This window comes from Streptopelia decaocto, assembly GCF_964273445.1.
Source record: "Streptopelia decaocto genome assembly, chromosome: 19".
NCBI classification, from domain to species: Eukaryota; Metazoa; Chordata; class Aves; order Columbiformes; family Columbidae; genus Streptopelia; species Streptopelia decaocto.
This window is the reverse complement of record NC_138674.1, coordinates 352,019-373,238: the sequence shown is the minus strand read 5'-3', so window position 1 is coordinate 373,238 and position 21,220 is coordinate 352,019. Positions and strand designations below refer to the sequence as shown.

Here is a 21,220-nt window from a genome sequence, read left to right as displayed (position 1 = left end):
GTGGGCTGTTGGGAGTGAATTTTCATGCCTTTTCTTCTGCAAAATGTGTAATGGTGTGTCTGTGGTTGGAGCGGACGGTTAACTCTGGTGGTGGTGGTGGGAGGAGGGTCGGCAGCGATGCTCACACCTCCCTTCCCCGTCCTTCGTGTCCTGCTTGTCGCATCAGTCTCTCTTTTGGTGTGAAGTCTGTTGTGTCGCCTGACCCTCCGCCCTGGCCTCTCTTGTTTCCTCGCCTCTCTGCTCCTCTCTTGCTCTGGGTTGTTCCTGAGCTACGAGCAGGCAGGACAGCAGCAGCGCTGGCGCGCGGGCCGGGCAGCTGGGGAGCAGCCAGGAGCGACCGGCAGGCGCCGTTTTGGGGTTGGTTTCTGGTGGAGCTCGGGCGGGCGGTGGCAGCACCGTCTGCCGGGTCACCGGGACCCTCCTGTGTGAGCCGCCGCACCACGGGAGCGCCAGCGGGCGTTTTGGATCGGCCGTCCATGGCGCGTTTGTCTCAAGGTTCACTTCAGACGTTCACTCTGCTTGATCTGCAGAACCTTAAAGACCCACGTTCAAAATTGCTGCGCTTGCCGACTGCGCAGACCTGTGTTGCTTTTGCAGACTTCTGTCTCAGAAAGTGCTCCAGTGCGTTTCTCTTGAAGCACAAACATGTTCACATGAAGCTCATCCCTATCGGTGACTTTTACAAAAATCCAGATGGGAATTGTACAGCAACAAATGTCTTGTGTGGGAACATATCAGTTCAGCTGCCTGCAAGGAGCTTTCTAAACACTGTTAGTAAGAGCAGAACCACACGCTCTGGCGTTAAAATGCTGAGCGGAGAAGGAATATAAAGGTGAAAGCGAGCTGGCTTTCTTGTGGATTGTTGTTCCGGCGTTCAGATTCGGAGGTTTGACAGGCGCGTTGTTTTGGAATCTCCGTTCAGGTCTCGAGGTGGCTGTGGTGCTCTCGAGAACAAGGCCAATGCTGTCGAAACCCTCGCCTTGCTTTAGGGAGAGGTGAGATTACACACAGCCGGTTAGTTTCATGCGGGTTCTGACCAGCTTTCACCAGCACGTCGCCCGTTCTGCGGCGGAGCCTGTGGAATCGCGCCGGGCCTACGGACCTTGGCGTGTCCTCCATGGTTTGGCTGCAGGTGGAAGAACCGAACCAAGTCCAGGTGCAAAGTGCGAGTCCCTCGATGGCGCGGGACGGGACGCCACACGGAGCGAGCAGAGCGAGATGGGCCATCTTTGCAAACGCTTGGGGATATTTAGAAGAGGAGGAAAGCATTCGTATATGGCTGGACCAGAGTTTAATATCCTCTTGAGGAAGAGACGAAAAGCCAGAAGCTTCTTGCTCTCCTAAAAGTTAAAGGAAATAGTTAGCAGGTTTTTTATGCTTGGAGAGGTGATGCGGGGAAGGGAGGCAAAGCCCTTGCCTGGGACGGCTCTGGCACGTTGGGCTGCTCAGAACTCTCCCAGAATACGGAGGCAATAGAGACTTGTGCAAGAGCGGAGTTTGTGATTTGCTGTGGTGACTCAAGGGAGTTTCACCCCCTGGGGATCCCGTTGCAGGAAGAAAGGCTGGGGGGGGTTTCATCCTGAGCAGCAGCTTCAGCTGATCGGTGGCTGTAACCTGTGGTTCTCTGTCCTCTGCCCTTCTCACTCCCTGTGTGCACGTGCTGTGCAGATTCTGTATTCTGCAGTAACTCTGTCCGCCTGTCTGTGCTTCCTTCCCCCGGCTGAGCTGCCGCCCGTGCAGAGCCCGGTGTCTGTCCCCGAGCTCCGGCACGGCGCTGTCCCTCCCTGCGGAGTGTCACCCGGTGTCTGTCCCCGAGCTCCGGCACGGCGCTGTCCCTCCCTGCGGAGTGTCACCCGGTGTCTGTCCCCGAGCTCCGGCACGGCGCTGTCCCTCCCTGCGGAGTGTCACCCGGTGTCTGTCCCCAAGCTCCGGCACGGCGCTGTCCCTCCCTGCGGAGTGTCACCCGGTGTCTGTCCCCGAGCTCCGGCACGGCGCTGTCCCTCCCTGCGGAGTGTCACCCGGTGTCTGTCCCCGAGCTCCGGCACGGCGCTGTCCCTCCCTGCGGAGTGTCACCCGGTGTCTGTCCCCGAGCTCCGGCACGGCGCTGTCCGTCCCTGCGGAGTGTCACCCGGTGTCTGTCCCCGAGCTCCGGCACGGCGCTGTCCCTCCCTGCGGAGTGTCACCCGGTGTCTGTCCCCGAGCTCCGGCACGGCGCTGTCCCTCCCTGCGGAGTGTCACCCGGTGTCTGTCCCCGAGCTCCGGCACGGCGCTGTCCCTCCCTGCGGAGTGTCACCCGGTGTCTGTCCCCAAGCTCCGGCACGGCGCTGTCCCTCCCTGCGGAACATCACAGCTCTTGCCTTGGCTTTCCCGGAGCTGCGGCGCCTCTCCAGAGCTCCTCGCTTCCCTCGCGCTTCTCAGTGGCTGAAAAATGATACAAATACCATATAAAACAAACGGGAGTTTGCGTGCGTGACTCCTGTCATCCTGAGAATGACTTAACACATTAATAGGATTAAAGTACCTGTAGAACAGAGCGAGTTCTGCAGCGTGGTTGTGAAACGGTGCAGATCATTGACTGCTCCTACAAGCTGGTGTCCAGAAAGCGCACGTGCTCTCCAAATACAGAGGAAGGTGCTTTGATCAAATGCACCTTCTCAAGCAGCACTTCCAGCTCCATTAACACAAGTATGTTCTGGTTTCTTTTTGTGGGGGCTGTTCTTAAAACGACAAATTCTACCACAATCCTTTCAGCTAAAATTGAACTGTGTGACAGTTTGTACTAAAGTTTCTTGGGTGAAATTGTTAGATAAGTCATAGTTTCTAAAGTCCTTAAACAGAAAGAGCTGTGTGTATCGCGCACAGTGGTAGAACTAGAACTGGGGTGAACTGAATTGGGAGCAGGCTCTCTGCGCCCGGCAGCGTCCCGTCCCGTCCGCAGCGGCAGCGAGCCGGCGGGTCACAGCGCTCTGCATGGGCTGCTTGTGCTGTGGCGGGACCGGGCTCTGCCCCCGGCTGAGCCGAGACCTCGTCAGGAGGGCTCGTTAGCGCAGCGATCGGCTCACCCGATCCACAGCCTGCACGTAACCTCACGCACCCTTTCTCTAAACCAGCCAGCTTCGGAATTGCAAAGGTGGAATGACTTATAATTAGGATTTGAAACAATTGAAGTTTAAATCTAAAATGCCGACAGTTGAGCTCCACAGACAGCCCGCGTGCTGCGGTTCGCCTCTCACGCGTCGCAGCCTTCGGCGTCCCGGCAGCCAGCGTGCGGACGCTGCCGGCGCTGTAGAGCTGACAGGAGTCCAGCTGCCGCCCCACAGTCCCTGAAACTTCAGCGCGGTCCCTCGATTGCGACCTCGGGGCTCTGAAAGCAGCTCTTCCGTGTGTGGCACCTGTTTCCCATAGAGCATGTTTCCCATACCTGAGGAAAGCTGATTGTTGGAAATGGTTTTGAAGCTTGTACTGGGTGGGTCAGTTGATGAGTTCAGAGGGGGTGTCTGTGCCTGGTAATGTGAGGGGCTGGACACATCGCTCCAGGCTCCGTTTCATACTGGGCTCTCTGCTTCCTGACTGCTTTTTTGTCTTGTTTTTGCGTTTAAACTTCAATGGTTTGAGCGAGCAGGGGGCGGCTCCGCGCTCCCCGTTCTGACGCGCCGGTGTGTCTGACCCGCAGAACAACGACAACGAGACGGCGCTGCACTGCGCGGCGCAGTACGGCCACACCGAGGTGGTGAAGGTCCTTCTGGAGGAGCTGACCGACCCCACCATGCGCAACAACAAGTTCGAGACCCCGCTGGACCTGGCCGCACTCTACGGGCGGCTGGAGGTCGTGAAGATGCTCCTGAACGCTCACCCCAATCTTCTGAGCTGCAACACTAAGAAACACACTCCGCTGCACCTGGCGGCCAGGAACGGGCACAAAGCCGTGGTGCACGTCCTGCTGGACGCCGGCATGGACAGCAACTACCAGGTACCGCGCAGGGAGGGCCGGAGAACCCCATGGTCCTGGCACGGAGAGCTCCATCCAACCCTCCTCCCGCGGGATCCCCTGTGAAAGAGCAACAGCTTTGCTGCCTCCGGGCTGCCCGGTAGCTCTCGGTGGCTCCGAGAAGCGTCCGGAGGGCCTCGGGCGCTGTGCATGCCTCACGCCTGCTTGCGAGCTGGGCACAGAGCCCCGGGCGTGTTGCGAGGGAGGAAAAGCCCTTTTGCCTGAGCTGTTCTGCCCTGCAAACCACCAGCTCTTGATAGCAACGGAGGCAAACTGCTTCTCTTCCTATCAAGCCACTCGTGAATACGCTGTTTTCACAGCAAGAGCTTGGATGTGGCGGTCTTGTCTTTCCTGTCAGGACACGACCTCTTGCTAAGCTGTGAAGTCCTTTCTTGGTCTTTAACCTGGCCCGCATGTCTCTGAAGAGGTCATCCCCATTTTCCATTCCAAATCCTCAGCGTTGTAATAATATCAATGGTCTGTCCTCAGTTGTAGATAACTGCCCACACTTTGTACGTGATGCTGTGTACTTATTGCTTCTGTAACCCTCTAAAACGTGCCTCCACCACCATTCCCTGCTGTCCAGCTTCATGCTGTTTTTCCATTTGATTTGCAGACTGAGAAAGGCAGTGCTTTGCACGAAGCTGCTTTGTTTGGCAAGACAGATGTGGTACAAATATTGCTGGCTGCAGGTGAGAGAATGATCCCCTTCTAAAGCGATAACGTGGTGATCCCTTCACCCAGCGCTCGAGGACAGCCCTGCGCAGGGCAGCGCCGGCTCCGGGACAGGTTCCCTCTGGTGCTTGGTTTAGCTCTGCCTCCCGAGAGCACGTTTTAGCTTCCCACAGTGATGATCACAAATGTAAGAACCGACTTGATGAGAGACTTGAATTTGCACATAGTTAGAAAATATTCTTGCTTTTGCCTTCTCTGCACCTCTTGCCGCAGGTATCGATGTGAACATAAAGGACAACAGAGGCCTGACAGCCCTGGATATTGTGAGGGAGCTTCCTTCGCAGAAGAGCCAGCACATAGCAGCTCTCATCGAGGGTGAGCGGTGCCGCGCTCCGGGTGAGCGGGACGGGGGCTTCGGGGTGCTGACTGTGCGGTGCAAGCGCAGGATTTGGTTCCTGGTCCTGGAAAGTGCTGGAAGCAAAGCGGCGTCAGGCCAGGCCAGGTCAGGCGCTCGAGGGCAGCTGGGGATCAGCTCTGCTGGAGGAGCGTGGGGTGACTCTTACAGTTTAAATGGGCTTAATTGAGCTTTGATTAACTCACTTTAGAAGTTAATTAAAAATAAAGATAGACTAAATCTGCTTGCAGAATGTGAAGTAACAGCTTTAGAAGTGGTTCTGGATTAACTGTCCTTTATGTGTCTGTGTAGGGAAACAGTCATCCACAGATCTTACATCCTACTCCTCGCTTCATTGTGAAGCTTGGGCATGGATTTTGCAGATGAGATTTACAGAAAAGGCCTTGATTACTTGTGGTTTATAAAGGAGCTTGGCCCATTGTGCCTGTTCGAGTTAGGGGAGGAAATGTGGCATCTTAGCTGTACTCATACCTTGTAATTATGCTGTCTCAATTTCCTCTCAGCTGTGGGAAGAAAGATCAGAAGCATATGCAACTGTTGTGCATTATTCATGCTTACCATTTGAGAACTTTACGGGTTCAAAGCACTTGGCAGACTTCTAATTAAGCTTTGCCTGCGAGGCTGGTCGGTGTTATCTCTGTTCTGAAACTGAAGACAAAGATGGGCTTTGGAAGGGGAGTTCTTGCAGGGAAATGCTCTAGTGTGCTCCGGTAGGTGAGCCGCCTGCCTGAGGCGGTGCTGACGTGATTCCCGCCAGCTTAGTGTTACTGGCTTGGCCTGTGGCGAGGGGACCACAGCTGGAAGTGCTTCCTCTGTCCTGCGGCTCCAGGACACCAGGCTGTATCTCTGGTCAACGTGAAGTAATCTACCCCATGACGTTGTGGCTGTACAGGAGCTTTGCAGCTTTCTGATTAAAGACTGTAAAAGTTCAAAGAACCATCTTTAACCTTGTGCATGTGATTAAAGAGGCCGCCTGCTTCTATTCTGGGATCTGAGCTGCAAGTTTTAATAACGTACTTTGGTTATAATTGGAGACTTAATAAGCTGACAGTTGGCCTTCCATCCCCGAGGGAGGAAGCACCGTATGCTGCAGTGGACACCGAACTAGATGGACATAAACTGACGCTGTGCCCCTTCCCTTTGCAGATCACACGGTTGGGAAGAAAAGCGCCAAAGCTGCAGAGAAGACGGAGGCCCCGCTGGCCCCAGCCGCGGAGCCCGCGAGCCGCGCGTCCCAGGGTGCGTGTCGGGCGCTGCCCCCGCGCGGGCCGGCCCCGCGGGCGCGGAGCCGCAGCGACCTGCTGGCCTCTCGTCCTCCCGCAGGTGACGTGGAGAAAGCCGTCACAGAGCTGATCATGGACTTCGATGTGAACCCGGAGGAGGAGAGCCCCTATGAAGCGCTGTACAACGCAACGTCCTGCCACTCGCTGGACAGCCTCGCCAGCGGGAGGTCTTCAGATCGAGAGTCTGTGAGCAAAGAGGCGGAATCGGCTGCTCTCAAAGCAGCAGCGGTCAGGCCTGTACGTAGCCGTGCGTGTTCCTCTCTGCTTGCGCAGGACAGGGAGCTCGGCTCCGTTTTCGTGGCTGCGCAGCTGCCTGCCGGTCCCCCCGCCCGAGGGATCTTTAAACCCGGCCCTGGCGCTGGGGGGAGCGGGTGCCCGTCCCCCTCACGGGCCTGTCCACAGAACCCTGTTGTGTTGCCCATGAGTAACCGCTTCCAGGTGCCCGATTTTCCCCTGGTGCTGGGTCCTGGTGCCTGTGAGTTGGCGGTTGTCAGGACGTCGCGCTGTGCTAAGGGCTGACCTCTTACCGAGAACAACGCTTTGGCAATTTTTGTGTGGAGCATTTTTCTCCTCTTTCTTGCTCTCTGCTTTGCCCGAGAAGGCTCTCAAGAGATTATCCTTAAGGATATCCTGTTGGAAACGAGTTGGCGGCAGAAACGTGGTTTGGGTGTTGGGTTTGTTTGTGTATTACTTGCGGAGATCTGTAGAGGGTACTCAAGGCTCCGCGAGGCAGCGCAGAGCGGCTGAAGGGTCTCCAGAGAAGCCTCCGTCCCTGCGCCTGCTGCCCGGGCAGGGTCGCTGCGGGGCGGCCGGGTGCTGGCGTGCAGCACGCTGGGCCGGCTGCGGGCTCTGTTTGCTGGTGGGTTTTACAGAGCCTGCTCCATGCATGTATTTGTGGACAAAAGGCAAAGCAGCGATGAACAATTAAACTGCTGGTGGTGCTGTGACCTCCCTCTCTGCAAAGGGCGCATCCTCTTTGCTGTACTGTTAGCAAATACAGCAGAAATGAGACAAAAGCCTTTCAACCAGATCTCCATTTAGGGTATGCACACACATTATCCTGTTGTTAACTAAATCTAGGTGCCTTCTATCAGTCTACATACCGTTTAATGTTAATAATGTCTAATGTGAAATAAGCTTAGCTCTGAGTAAGCAAAGATGAGAGGCTGAGCTGCAGTGAGAGGAGGAGGAAGAGGGATGTGCTGCGGGAGCTCGCTGGGATTTCTTCCAAAACTTAGGCTTCAGTTTTCTGAGTGAGCGTTTCCCTGAGCTGTCAGATGGAGCCGTTGCAGGGCAGGAGTGACCTGGAGCTGTGCGAGCGCCGCAGCCCCGGCTGTGCGAGCAGCGCTGGCTCCGCATCTCTGGGGTCCCTTATTCCTGTTAGTGTTTCCTTAACACAAGTGGTGAGCCTCCCATTCTACTGATCTGCACCAGTTCCTTCCTGACCGCCCCTGCGTAACCGCTGGGATCGCCAGGCTGGGCTGAATGAGCAGGTTTAAGGAGCGGAGCAATAAACCTGTGTGCGCAGCCCCTTCCCCAGCCGCCCGTTCTCCTGCAGCACGGCTGGTGCTCACGGGGAGCGGCACAGGGCGCTTGGTGTCAGCGGTGGCTGCGGGGCTGGGCTGCCCCGCTGGGTTTGGGGGCTGCTCACCGAGCTGTGCGGGGGGGGCAGGAGGGGCCGCTCACCGAGCTGTGCGGGGGGCAGGGGGGGCTGCGGGGGGCAGGGGGGCTGCTCACCGAGCTGTGCGGGGGGGGCAGGAGGGGCCGCTCACTGAGCTGTGGGGGGGGGCAGGGGGGCTGCTCACCGAGCTGTGGGGGGGGGCTGCGGGGGGCAGGGGGGCTGCTCACCGAGCTGTGCGGGGGGCAGGGGGGGCTGCGGGGGCAGGGGGACGTGTGGAGCAGCGCACTGACTCTGCTCTTCCCCACCGCAGCGGGAACGGCCGCCCCCGCCGGCCAAGCCCCCGCCCGATGAAGAGGAGGAGCAGCACGTGGAGAAGACGACGGGCCACGGCGCTTCCTGCGAGGTACGTGGGACTTGGGCTGGGATGAGTTGTACGAATGTGGTTTGAAGAACAGATTTAACAGTTCAGGAGGACTATGGTATTCCCTCCCTTGCGAGTCGGGCTGCGAATGTGAAGTTCACTTGCGCTCCAGCATGGCTGCTGTCACTTGCCATGGGAATTTCCTTTGTGCGGTTCTTCCCGGGCACTTCTGGTGACCTTCAGCCTCACTTTCCTATTCTTGGCTGGAAATTCCCTTAGGAAGAGGTTTTTCTGAATTGCGTTGCGCTGTGGACCGTTGCCCACTTGTAATGATCCCACCAAATGCTGCTTCGCGCCACTGGAGCCCGGAGGCCCGTGAGCTCCTGCTTCCTCTGGGCCCCCAGTGGGGAGGAGACGCGTGGGCTGCGGGTCCCGCTGATGCGAACAGGGACCGTTGTCAAATCTACACGAGACATAAGTAAACATTATTTGCTTTAGTAGGATGGGTGGTTTGTAGAGATATTAATGCTGCAAACAGTGCACAAACAGTAAGACTGCAATGTGGAATTGCGGACTGATCTCTCCGCGGGTGCTAAAACGGTTTTCGGTGTGTGATAACCAGTCCCGGCCGTGCTGGGCAGCAGGTCACGGCATCATTGGAAAGCAGATTTTGTTCAGGATGATGAACACGAGGGAGGGAAACGTGCATTGACTGCTCCTGCTGGGTAGTTTTGCCGTACTTAATTATAAAACACCTGCTGTGTTGTCCTGCCATTAGCGGCTTTGGAAACGTGATCCACTAATGGAAATCTTGCTGCCAAATACACTTGTGCACAGAGTGACTCGCCGGGGAGATCTTGATTTGCAACCAAAGTCAGTGATGAGAGTTGCGGGCAGTGACCTTCCCGAGGCGCCGCGGCGGCTCCGGGCCCGACTCGTCCTCACTCGCTGCCTCTGGCCGCTCTGCCCTCCGACTGCTGCGCTGACCGCCTGGGACGCGCTCGGGTCGGCGGGCGCAGCGCGGGGGGCGCTGCGAGCACCTCCTGGGGCTCCTGATCCGCCGGCCCGCGCTCGCGCTGCCACCGGGACCGTCAGTCACCGAGTGCTCTGGGCTCGGGCCAAACTCTGGTTTCCAAAGTCGTCTTTGATTCCATTGCCAAGATGGGGCTATCGCTCTGAGCAGATGTGCACAAACAAGAAACTTTCAGCTTTCATCATGGAAAAGCGTCAGCACAGACAGGGAAAAGAGCGGATTGTTTGGGGTTCTTTCACTATCTGCAGAAACCTTCTGGGTCTGTAGCTGAATAAGAGCCTGCGTTGTCAAAGTAAACTTGAGTTCCCGTTGTTTACCGCTCACCTCCGGCAGGGCAGCGCCGACAGAGGCCCGGGCGCCGTGGCCGTTCCGCGGCTCCCGCTGCGGCTCTGCGGGGGAGGAGAGAAACGAGTCACCTTCAAAAGTCTTCCAGCCCTCTGCTGTGGATTCAGTGCGCTTTACAGACCGTGCTCCTTATTAAGGCCCTCTTACTTTGGGGCTTGGTAACACTGAATGCTTGCACGTGCTAACCAACGTGTGTACATGGATGGAGGGTGAATTGAAGACAGTTTTGATGCTGCTGGTTGCAGAGCCTACAGAGCACGCACAGCTCTCCAGCAAACAATGGTCATCATTTTGAGTGAACTTGAACCTGAGACTGTCTTTAAAGCTTGCAAGGACAAGAGGTGGAGACAATAAAGCCAACCAGGGCTATAAGCGCAGCAAAGCACGAGCTGGGAGTTGCATGCTGCTGGATCGCTCCTGCCCGAGCGCGCTCGGTGCTGGAAGAGGCTCCAGAGCCGCGGCTGCGGGAGCTCCGGGGGCCGCGGCGCCGGGTCCGGGCTGCGCTGCAGGGCAGGCAGCTGCGCGCGGTTTTCCAAGGTCTCTGCCCAGAGCCTGTACCGGCTGCTCTGGTCTGATGCTTTTGTGTCGCCATCTGGTCAGGAGGTTTTTTTTCCCTTAATTTGCTCATTATGAGCTCTTCCACCTGGAGAGGAGCAGGTCTTCCTGGCAGCTCGTGCCCGAAGCAGGTAGAATAAATGAATAAATCCTTTCTCTGCCGGACACGGCCCCTTTCCTCCCATTGAGAAGGGCGAGTTGAAGGCCGCTGGGCCCGCACAGAGCGGTGGGGCTGCAGCGGTGGGGCTGCAGCGGTGGGGCTGCAGCGGTGGGGCTGCAGCGGTGGGGCTGCAGCGGTGGGGATGCAGTTCTCCTGTCTCCTGCTGCTCACTCCCGTGTCTGCCCAAGGCTCCGGGAGCTGCCAGCGTCCCGGCCAGCCTGCACGCCGTAGGTACCTACTTGCCTGGGAAGCAAATCTGATGCTTTCACTTCTTAGGGATGTGGTTTAGTGTCAGTGTCGGGTTAACGGTTGGACTTGATGATTTTAAAAGGTCTTTTCCTACCAAATGATTCTGTGGTTCTGTGGTTCCTGGGACAGGGCTGCCAGGGTCTGGCCAGGAGATGGTGCTGGAAGGCAGCTGAGCGCGCAGCAGGGCGCCGGGCAGCCCAGTTCAGCCCAGTGAGCGCTGGGACGGCTGGTCCTTGGCGGTGAGGTGGCCCAGCCTGCGCGGTGCAGCCGGGCCCGTCGGGCGCTGTGTGCTGAGCGCTCCTGCGCACGGACGGCGGCTCCAGCGGTTGCTGGAGGCTCTGCCAACCTCGCAAACAAGCTCTAATCGGGGGCTTTTTGGGATTTCAATGAGCACAATCGCTGCTGCACATCCTGAGGTTAAACTGAGTTTATAGTGTTGCCTGAGGGCTCTTCAGTCCTGAATACGCTGTGCGTCTGAGCTTAGAAATCCAGGGTCTGGCTCTTCGGAGGCAGCAGGGCTTTGGTTGGGTGTCTTTTTTCCCCCAGCCATGTCCTAACAGACCTGGCAGCTAAATAATGAATGACGGTGCAAATTCCAATAGCAACAGCACGTCTGGGTTGGGATGAGCAGGAACAGTGGTCTCAGCTCTTTCCCCCGCGCTCTGCAGCCCTGCGCTCTGGATCGGTTGGTCGGTGCCGGAGAGCTGCCAGCAGCCTCAAATACTGCAAAGTAAAGCGGGGGGGGATTTTTTTTGAGGGGAAAAAAAGGCGTTTCACATTTTGGATCGCACTCAACAGCGAAGGTGCTGCCTCTGCCAATTCCTCGCTTCGGCCGCGGCACAGCGAGGCCTCGTGCTTGCTGCTCTGCGCAGCGCTGCATTGTGCTGTTTCTCTCAGGCCCCCGCGCGAGGAAGGAGCAGGGGAAGCGGAGCCGAGGAGGAGGAGGAGGAGGGGGAGCACCCCTACGAGCTGCTGCTCACAGCTGAAACGAAGAGGCCGGTTGTGGTGGACAGGAAAACAAAAGGTGAGTGACCGTCCAAAAAGAGCTGTTTGCTTAGATGCGTTTAAAGAAAGTACCGAGGGCACAGGGCAACTGGAACAATTAAACTCTTTGTTGGGTGGGGCGGCTGGGTCTGGATTCCAATTGTTCTGTTTCCTGGTAATCTTCACTTTTATAAAGGAGAGATCCAAGTGTTCCTGTACAAAATGTACACGGAGGAAGGGCAACTCTGCTATTTTGACAACTGAGAGATTGCGAGAACCTGCTCTGTTAACTTAGAAAACAAGCGAATCCTGTGTGCAGCCAAGTGGCTGGGGGGCTGTGCGGTGCTGTGCGGTGCTGTGCGGTGCTGTGCGGTGCTGGGACACGCGGGACCAGCCAGCGCCAGCGTCCGCGTGAGCCCGTTCTGCACCCAGCTCAACCCGAGCAGCCGCTGCCACGGCGCGTTTGCGTCGGCAGGTGGTTTGCCCTGCTCTCCTGGTTGTAAAACCAGCGCCCAGCTGTGTGTTAGAGCGCATTGGAGATGTAGACTAACAAAAGAGGAGAATAAACGTGAGGAGCAAGGCCCTTTCTAGACCTGACTGCAAATCCGCCGCAGAGCCGGGTGAAGGACTGACCTGGTCTGTCCTCTCCTGGAGCAACCAGCGTGCGCTCCAGAGGACCTGGGAGCACCTTGTCTCTTGTTCAGCTATTGCTGGGCTTTTTGGCTCTTTTTCAACAACAACAACAGATTTGTTTAGAGGAAAAACATCTCTTGCTTTATTCAGCAGTCCTGAGCAGGAATTTGGAAGGTTTCAGTTGGGACTCTAACCCTGGGAGGGGGCTCGGCGCGACGCCCTGTTGGGCCTGCAGCTCGTTGTCGTTCTCGCTGCACAGGGATCTCATTCCCTGGTCCCGCGCGCTCCCGCTGCTCCGGGCGGCACCGAGGTCGTTGTTTTCCCACCGGCGGCTCCAAAGCCGGTGCTGCCGGGGGCAGGGTTACGCTGCTTTTCAGGTCGGTGCTTTGCTGTCTGGGCGGGAACCCGAGCCACTCAGGCTCCTTTCGTTGTGCGGCTGTTGCTGGGCATTCACGTGCGAGCTACTTCCAGTGGTTTTGCTCCTTTCTCTGCCCTTGATGAATATGAGTGAAGGCGTGTTGTAGCTTTGCAGGAGATGGGGCAGATGCCAGAAGGGCTCGTGGAAGCAGCCGTAGCTGCGTATGGAATGCGAGGTACATGCTGATGGGGGGAGAAGATGCATTTAGGGACTAGCAGAGTCATTTTGGCAAAACGTTAAACAAGGGCTGTATACAGGATGGAGCCGCAGTTGGTGTGTTGGAGAATTTTCCCACCTCTGGAGCAGGAGGGTCCTGGAGCATCAAAGCAGCGGCTCAGACCCAGACAAGGAGCAGGCCGGGCCACGGCCTCGGGCTCCCTGTGCGCCCTGGAGCCGAGAGCGCGGGCTTCCCCATGGCCCTCTGCTCTGGAGGAGCCTTTGGCCAGCAGAGGAGGACTCTGGCTCCCATGGCTGCTGCAAAGGGCTTTCCAGGGCAGCCCGAGGGTTTCAGGCCCGCGGGTTTAATGGGGCCTTTCAGATGCGATAGCTGCCTTTGTCGCTCTCGCCGCAGGACTCTTGCATCCGGTGGCTGATGAATGTGGTATTATCCGCCCGGCTCTGGCTGCTTTGTGTGTGTTACAGCCGTTTGCTGTCACATGCTGGAGCACTGGGAAAAGTTGGCCCAATGTGTTGGGCAGAGCATCAGAAGCGGTTTGAGCCAAACGCTTTCCCTTTGCTTTGGTGAGGACACGACGTGCGATCGCGTGTGTGAAGTCAGGGCGTTCGGGGCTGGTAGCGGCGCTCGGGAATCAGCCAAGGGCGGCGGAGCGGCCGGGACGGACGGACTGCGCGGCCCCGCTGGCCGGGACGGACGGACTGCGCGGCCCCGCTGGCCGGGACGGACGGACTGCGCGGCCCCGCTGGCCGGGGATGGGTACGGAAAACACTCCTGAGTTGTGATGTCTGTCTTGCTCCTCAGGAGAGTCGTCCCCCAGCGCTGTCAGCAGTAACCAGCTGCAGGTAGGCCTGACTTGGTTCCTTCTGATGCTTTTTAAAACCCCGTGTTTAGGTTCTGCTGTGCTGCTTCTACAGGAAGCCCAGCTCGAAGTCCCGGCTTTTGCCCTTCCTCCGGCTAGTTTTTGTTCGCGGTTGACCAGGCTCAAGCAGACGTGTGGCTGTGCTCCAAACCAGAGACCTGGCCCCATGAAAACAGCAAAACGCGCCGCCGAGAGACTGAACGAAGGCACCTTTACCGAGAGGCAGAGGCGGCTGCGGGAGCAGCGGGACGCGGGTGGCGCTGCCGGGGGCGCGGGGACCCGCAGGCGTCGCTGAACGAGGCGGGTCGGGGGGTGTCCGTGCTGGGACCTGGGCAGAGGTTCCTGCGTTAAGACGACTCCTTTCTGGGAGAAAAGCGGTAACTGCAGGACGATACTTTCAAATGCCTTGAGGTGCAGCACATGGGTAGAACTGGGGTTTCTCTGCTTTTCTGGCACCTAAATATTTTCCCCTCTCTGAATTCACCGTACCCTTGATAAATGAGTGCTACTCATCTTTTTGTCACGAGAGCAGTGATGAGCACAGCAGCTGAATCACGTCGGTAACCGATCCCAAAAGGGACGCCGTGGTGGTTCTGTCCCTGCTGCCCACCCGGAGGCACCTCGAGCTGGAACCCCAAAGCGTCCCCTGGCACCCCAGGGTCCCGGGAGCGCCCGTGCTCCTGCCGGGTCCCGCAGTGGTGACAAGGTGACATTGCCTGTCCCTGCCGTGCTGGGCTCCCCTGCAGCTCTCGGCACAGGCCCGGGACGCGTCTCTGCCAGGTGTTCCTCACATCCGAGCAAGCGCTGCTGCTCTGGCTTCCTCCGTGCACCCCGGCAGCCTCGTGTTTGAGGCCCCTCAGCCCCGGGGGAGCGGGCGGCCGCGGTCTCTGTGCAACAGGAGCCCTTTGTGGCCGGGCACGCGGCCCTGGCTGCACCGCGCGGCCCAGCGCCTGGCAGCCGCTCTCGGCCTCTGCCGCCCGCTGAAATGTCGGCAGAGGTTAAGCTGGGGCATGGAAGAAAACATTTCCAAGGAAGGAAAGAGGTTGAGAAGCGAGGCTGTTGATTGTGCAGAAGTTTTTCCCTCCCATTGGGTTACTGTGGCTGTCCCGTCAGGGCCGTGTCCCTCTTACCAGGTCGGTAGCTTTTCCTTGTTAACACCAGCCTGTCCCGCGAGCACAGCGTGTCTGACCCCTTCCGAGGTTTCTCCAGCGTGACAGCCTCGTACGTTTGTGCAGAGCCCCTGCAGGTCGGGGCAGGAGGCGCCGCGGCGGGCGCTGCTCCCGGCGCTGCTCCCGGCGCTGCTCCCGGCCTGCCCGGCGCTGCTCCCGGCCTGCCCGGCGCTGCTCCCGGCGCTGCTCCCGGCGCTGCTCCCGGCCTGCCCGGCGCTGCTCCCGGCCTGCCCGGCGCTGCTCCCGGCGCTGCTCCCGGCGCTGCTCCCGGCCTGCCCGGCGCTGCCCAGCGCCTGCCCCGGGCCGCGTCCCCTCGGCAGCGCCGGAGCTCACGGTGTGTGAGCCCGTGCAGGATCATCAACAACTACTTCATTGTCCTGGAATCTTTATCTCACAGGATCCAGAATGAAATAAGCCCTCGCATCACTTGGTCCCAGCGAGAAGCGAGCTCTGCCAGCACTGCCCTGGCATTAAACCTCCGCTCAGGCTTTGGCTGTTCCTGACTCAGCTGCCAACAGAACGAGCTGCTTTTAGCGTTTCTGTGGAGCAAACAAGGGGACCAGCTCCGCTCAGCAAACACGGGGCGCAGGACACCCCAGGGTCTGAAGATGCTTTGAAAGACAAATGATCAATTTGGACCTTTCCTGCCTTGTTCCTGGTGCGAGAACAGACCACAAAACCAGCTGGTGTTAGTTTTGAAAACAGCCCGCTCAGGCTTAGTGCAGGAGAGGATGCGCAAACAGTTCATCTCACTGTTGATGCTCATAGGCTTTTAGTTCAAGAGAAGTAAAATTCATGAGTGTACTTTGCCTCACCGAAACGAGGTTCCTTTGCCTTGCTGCTGTTTGCAAAGCAAGCGGTTTCCTCTTCACATCTAAAACCCTCCCTGCGTCCCAGAGCCGTGTTACTGGGCGCTTTGCTCGTTCCTGTGCAGTGGTTTTTGGTCCTCAGACTGAAAAATGTTTCTTCACTAAATGGAAGTGGTTAAAACTTGACAGCGGCTCTGGGCAGGTGTAGGAACGCTTGGTAAACGGAGGTTGTACTTCTCAGCTTTACGGCTTCCACGGTTAAACGCGCGTGTGTAAGGTGAGTACGCGTGTCTGCGCACACGCTTGGCGATTGGCACCAGTCAATTATTCATGATTTGCGCAGGGCCCGGTACCTGATACTGAAGGCGCTGGTGCAGCGGGTGTCGCGTTCCTGGGCCGGCCCCGCGGCGCAGCCCCCGCGGCGCAGCGCGGCGCTCGCAGGACAGAGAACTTCTGGTGGAGCTTGTTATTGCACAGGCTGTTTGTTTCTCCCCCGCGCGGGAGGAGAGGTTGAGCTCGGGAGCCACCGGGGAGGAAAGCAGCGCTTGTTCTGGGAGCGGATCTTGGAGCGCGCGGGTCGGTCGCGGTCCAGCAGCTTTCCCGCCCCGCAGCCCCTGCCAAGAGCAGGGAGCGCTGCTCTAAATAACACTTTGGCCTTTATGGAAATGTATCAGATGTTCCAGGAGCCCCGTCTCCGCTTCTCCTACCTCACTTGCTCTCTCTGCAGGATATAGTTAGCACTTCTCTTAGCCTTATATAGCAAGGCCTGATAGTTAGTGTTAACAGGAATAAAACAACAAGGAGAGCTGCCAGATTGCATAAATCAGGCCAGTGTTTGGAATTTCATAAATGCCACGACTTTGGGTACAAGTTGAGCGCGCGGAACAATACTGAACTGTTCTCTCTTTATCTCTGCCTCCCTCGCTGAGGGAGGGCAGGGGGAGAGCTGGAATTTTGGTGCTTCTTCCATGTTTTTAATCCCCCCCCCGTTCTCGTCCCTTGAAGAGCGCAGGCGGAGCAGCGGCAGCCGCAGCCAGGACGCCGCCGACGGCCCGGACATCCAGGTTCCAGAGCAGTTTTCGGGGCTGCTCCACGGCTCTTCCCCCATCTGCGAGGTCAGCGAGGACCCTTTCAGGCTGGTCTCCTGCGCGGAGCCGGGCGGCGCGGGAGCACCCGGCCGCCCGCCGGCCATGCAGCGCGAGGACGCCGACCTACCTGCGTCGGGACCCGCGCGGGCCAGCCCTCTGGACCAGACCCAGACCGTCATCTACGCAACCGTCCAGCACACGCACGTCAGCCGGGCGGATCCCGCGGCCGTGGTCACGCCCCACGTGCCGCTGCACCCCGGCGGCGCCGAGGAAGAGGGGGACAGAGCTGTGGGCAGAGCCCACCCGGGCAGCAAGCCCAAAGCCGAGCTTAAACTCAGCCGCAGCTTGTCCAAATCGGACTCTGATCTGCTGACCTGCTCTCCGACAGAGGACGATGCCATGGGGAGCCGGAGCGAATCGCTCTCCAACTGCAGCACCGGGAAGAAGCGGCTGGAGAAGTCGCCGTCCTTCGCGTCGGAGTGGGACGAGGTAAGGCCGGCCCTGCCCCGTTCCGCTGCAGCCACGCGGGCGTTCGGACGCGTCCTGGCTGGCTTTCGCTGCTTTACTAACTCTTGGATCACGTTAACAGGCACATGCTCGCGTTTAAGTCTTTAAGGTGTTAAATGCCAAAGGATCAGCTTAACTGGAGTGGGGGAGAAGCAGAACTGCAAGAAGTCAGGGACTTTTCAGAGTTTTTTAAGTTGCTCGGATGCAGAGCTTGGTTTCTTTTAGGCAAGCCCAAGCTGAGGGCAAGTTGATAACAGTGCTCCTTGCAAACCTCTGTGCTGAGCTCCTCTTCCAGCCCGTCCCCCGGGACCCTCCCGGCATCCGGAGATGTTTTATTTCTGGGTCCGTGCTGCCGGGGGGGCAGCAGCGTCCTGGGTTCGTGGGGATGGAAGGAAGGGAGTCATTAGGCTGTGTTTTGTGTATTTAATAGCTCCTGCCTTCCTCTTCACGTATTTATTTCAGAGGCTTGTTAGAAGTCACTTTATTATAGACCAGGAGGCCCGTGGATAGTTAAATATTTCATGCTCAGAAAGTTGGCCCTAGCGAACCACTCGGGCGAGATTAAGTGTCCCTCTGAAATTCGGCACCGCAGCGTTACTGAAACATTCTTTGGAGATGATGCTCTGCTGGTCGAGCAGCAGCGCTGCGTGAGAGATAAGCTCAGCTCAACCACTCTGTGCACTGAAAGGGAATAAAGCCCGGCCCGTGCCCCGCTCGCCCCTCCGCACGCGTGGACACTGCACCGCCTCGGGGAGGAAATCCTGGTTTGTGGAGGAGGGAGGTCCCGAGAGATGCTGCAAGCCGAGCGGGGACACGAGCCCGTCTTCAGTCCGTGCTCCCGCTCCCTGCAGTGTTTCAGGGTCACCAGATCATCTGCTTTCCTCTGTAGCTGTTCTGGTTGTAGAGGCTTTGCCGTTAATTACCCAGGTCAGTTGTGGTTCGGCTGTGAGTGAGATTGTGCAGCAGAAGGCTCGTTTGAGAGGACGGGATAGTTGTCACGGTGCTTTTCGTTTCATGCCCGGCCCAGCCGTGGGCAGCAGGCACTGAGGAAGCGGCTCCCCACCCGTCCCGCTCACAAACAAACCGCGTTTTCCACCCGTGTCAGCCTAACCGGCCACGAGAGGAAAGTCTGCTTCCCCTCCATTATGTTTAGGTGAGGAAATGGGAGAAAGAATGTGAAAAATTCACATCTGTCTGCAACGGGGCGAGTCTGCCTGAAAACGCTGTGTACAGAGACGCGTCCTCCTGAGACGGGGCCGGGCGCAGCTGCTGCTCCGCCGCCCCGAGCCGCGTGTGCTCCCTGGTCTGCGCGGCAGAGCGGGGCGCTCGGCGTCTCGCTGGCTCCGGAGCTCTCGGTGCTGCCGGCGCTCGGGGCGGCGGAGCCGTCGCCGCGGAGCAGCGCGCAGGGAGCTGCCGACCGGGGCTTGTGTGCCAGGCCAGTCCTGGCTGTCAAATGTCCTAGAGTAGCCTCGCTAAGAAATGGTAAAGATGCACCTGTGGGGAACATCTGGGGCATTTTTGCAATGATTTCTATGTGCAGAAAGGGGGTGATCTGGCTGGTAATAATGGCAACAATGAGATTTAAACATAAATGTAGTGCTGGTTTGGGAGGTTTAATGAGTCCCTGAATGGGATGGTGCAGCTGCTCGCAATGAGATGCAACTTGCAGCCTCCGAATTTCCCAGGCTAATATAAAACCGTGTTGAGCCGCCCCGTTAGCGATGATTTGGCTCTTCCTCTGTGTTGAGGGGAAACAATGGCAGATTTCTGTGCGTTATTCTGTGAATTTTGAGAGTCTATGCAGGCAGAGAGGAGGGGTGCGGCCCGCGTGCAGCTCTGCGCAGCTGCAGCGGAGGCGCTGCCGGCGGCCGTGCCAGCGCTGGGTGTGCTGGGGGACGCGGTGTCCGTGCAGATGGCGCCGCGGCAGCGCGGGGCCGGGGCTGCGCTCGCAGGGGTGTCCGCAGCGCGGGATCACGGCCCCAGCCCCGCGCTCAAAGTGGAGGGTGGTGCCGGCTTTGCCAAAAGGGTGGGATGGGGAAGAAATGATTCACTTGGCAAAGCTCGTCCTGTTCCCGGTTGTGGCTCCCGGCTCCGAGGCCCGGCCCAAACATCAGCTGCCCGCTGCGCTGTGTTCCGTCTGCGCTCAGCGCCGTCCGTCTGTCCCCAACCTGCTGTCCTGCGCCGGAGCTCTCACCTCCTGTCTCCTCGGCTGCTGCGGAGAGCAGCTCTTGGGGTGCCGGAGCAGTGACCAGAGCGGTGACCGGAGCGGTGACCGGAGCGGTGACCGCGGCGAGCAGCGCCGTGTGGCGCGGAGGGCGAAGCTGCCCCGGCGGTGCGGACAGGCGGTGCGGAGCGGAGCGGAGCGGCGTGCGAGGCAGAGCTCGTGGTGAACGTTTGATCCTTCCGAGCTCGGCTGAGGCTGAAGTGATAAATCTGTTTTACACAATCATCTCATAAATATTCAGCAGGCGCGAGGAGCGAGCGGCAGCCGTAGCTCGCTGGGCTCGGCGGCTCCAGCATCACTCTCACAAATGAGAGTCGCTTTGTGTTCTGTCTTTAGCTCTTTTAGGGAGAGATTAAAGCTCCTTCGGAAGAGGCTTAGGGAACTGAATCAAACATGCATTTTACTTCAGCTTTTTTTAGAAAGAAAGGAAATGCACAGTCCACCCCTTTGCCTTTTTCCCCAAGTGAATTAGTTGAGAAATTAATGAATATTGTGCAGCTGATTATGGCCCTGGACAGCCATCCTCTCCTGCGGATTCAGGCGGGGGCTCCGTGTTTCGCTGTCACCGTGGCCCCGTCCCCGCTCACCCTCTGCCCCAGAGACATGGTTTAGTTTCCAGGGGAAAAGCAGCAATGTGGTCAATATTTTTGTTCTCGTTTCTGCTATTCTAAGCAAGTGTGTCCGTCAGGATGTTAATCAACTTAATAATTGGGCTGATTATTCTATTATCTCCACATCCCACCGTTTCCTCCTGTTTTTCCTGTGCCGGGGTCAGGAATTCTGACACCACCTTGCGCTGAGGCTCTTTCCCCTTTGCCCGTGCTGACATTTCCTCCATCCGGACTAACTGCCCGGAGCGAAAGCTGTTGTGTTCCCACCTCGCAGGTTTCCTTGTGCCTGTTGCAGATGGCCGGCCTGTTAAAAGTACAAACCAGTACCGCACTGAGCAATCCCAGCCAAATTAAGACAATTTACAAGTTCCGTAGTAAAATCACTTGGTGTTCTGGTCTGAAAGGTGGATGTAGAGGCCGAGCGTACCTCATTCCTGTGTTAGGCAGCAAGGTTTGGGCATCACAAGAATTACAGGGGCCAGCTCTGTGAGTCGTGTCGGTTCATCAGGAGCAGCTCTCCCAAGGCAGGTTTGCAGAATACAGACACGGCAGCTCGTTGGCTTCCCCGCGATGGGCGGCAGCTTCCCGGTGCAGGTCGGTGCGCAGCGGCTCCTTTCTGCTCGTGTCTATAGGTCGCCAGTGACGGACCGAACGTGGGTCTGAATTAGCCCGTGTGCATCCAGCGCGTTAGGACAATGCAGCAACCGCGGTGCCACTGCTCCCGTCAACCTTCCAAGTGCCTTAACTCGGTGTTTCTGGATCAGGAGCTTTTGAGTCTCGTATGTGAATTATTCGTGCTCTGGTGGATGTTTCGGTTATGTAACCGTCTTGTGATCGTTAGCGTTTTTGGGACTCTCTTTTTCAGAACAGAAGTGTCCGGGCTGCGGTTTTGGCACAAAACGGCCGTGTCAGACAGAGCCATCCTGTGCTCCCAGCACCAGCCCAGCACCCCTTCGTGTTCCGAGCTGCCCCCTTGCCATTGGGGCTCTTTGTGCTCAGAGGGGTTTTAAGCTGTAGAAGCAGCTTGTCTGGGTTTTTTATAATTTTAAACCGAA

At 58.0% G+C, this 21,220-nt stretch overlaps 2 protein-coding genes across 15 annotated transcripts in view; one reads left to right on the top strand and one right to left on the bottom strand.

Annotated features, from left to right (window-relative positions):
- Nucleotides 1–21,220, bottom strand: part of LOC309448191 (small ribosomal subunit protein eS10) — a 242,828-nt gene that overhangs the window by 100,149 nt on the left and 121,459 nt on the right. The window lies entirely within an intron of this gene.
- Nucleotides 1–21,220, top strand: part of ANKS1A (ankyrin repeat and sterile alpha motif domain containing 1A) — a gene marked incomplete at its 5' end in the record, with an annotated part of 75,913 nt that overhangs the window by 12,900 nt on the left and 41,793 nt on the right. For all 13 annotated transcript variants that reach the window (XR_014185737.1, XR_014185738.1, XR_014185739.1 and 10 more), the window contains 8 exons: nucleotides 3,674–3,970; nucleotides 4,605–4,680; nucleotides 4,937–5,038; nucleotides 6,225–6,317; nucleotides 6,402–6,598; nucleotides 8,293–8,385; nucleotides 11,583–11,709; nucleotides 16,741–17,312. Coding sequence is in view for 3 of the 13 variants with exons in the window: in XM_082069482.1 (XP_081925608.1) it covers nucleotides 3,674–3,970; nucleotides 4,605–4,680; nucleotides 4,937–5,038; nucleotides 6,225–6,317; nucleotides 6,402–6,598; nucleotides 8,293–8,385; nucleotides 11,583–11,709; nucleotides 16,741–17,312 (1,557 nt within the window). The remainder of the gene's footprint in view (nucleotides 1–3,673; nucleotides 3,971–4,604; nucleotides 4,681–4,936; nucleotides 5,039–6,224; nucleotides 6,318–6,401; nucleotides 6,599–8,292; nucleotides 8,386–11,582; nucleotides 11,710–16,740; nucleotides 17,313–21,220) is intronic.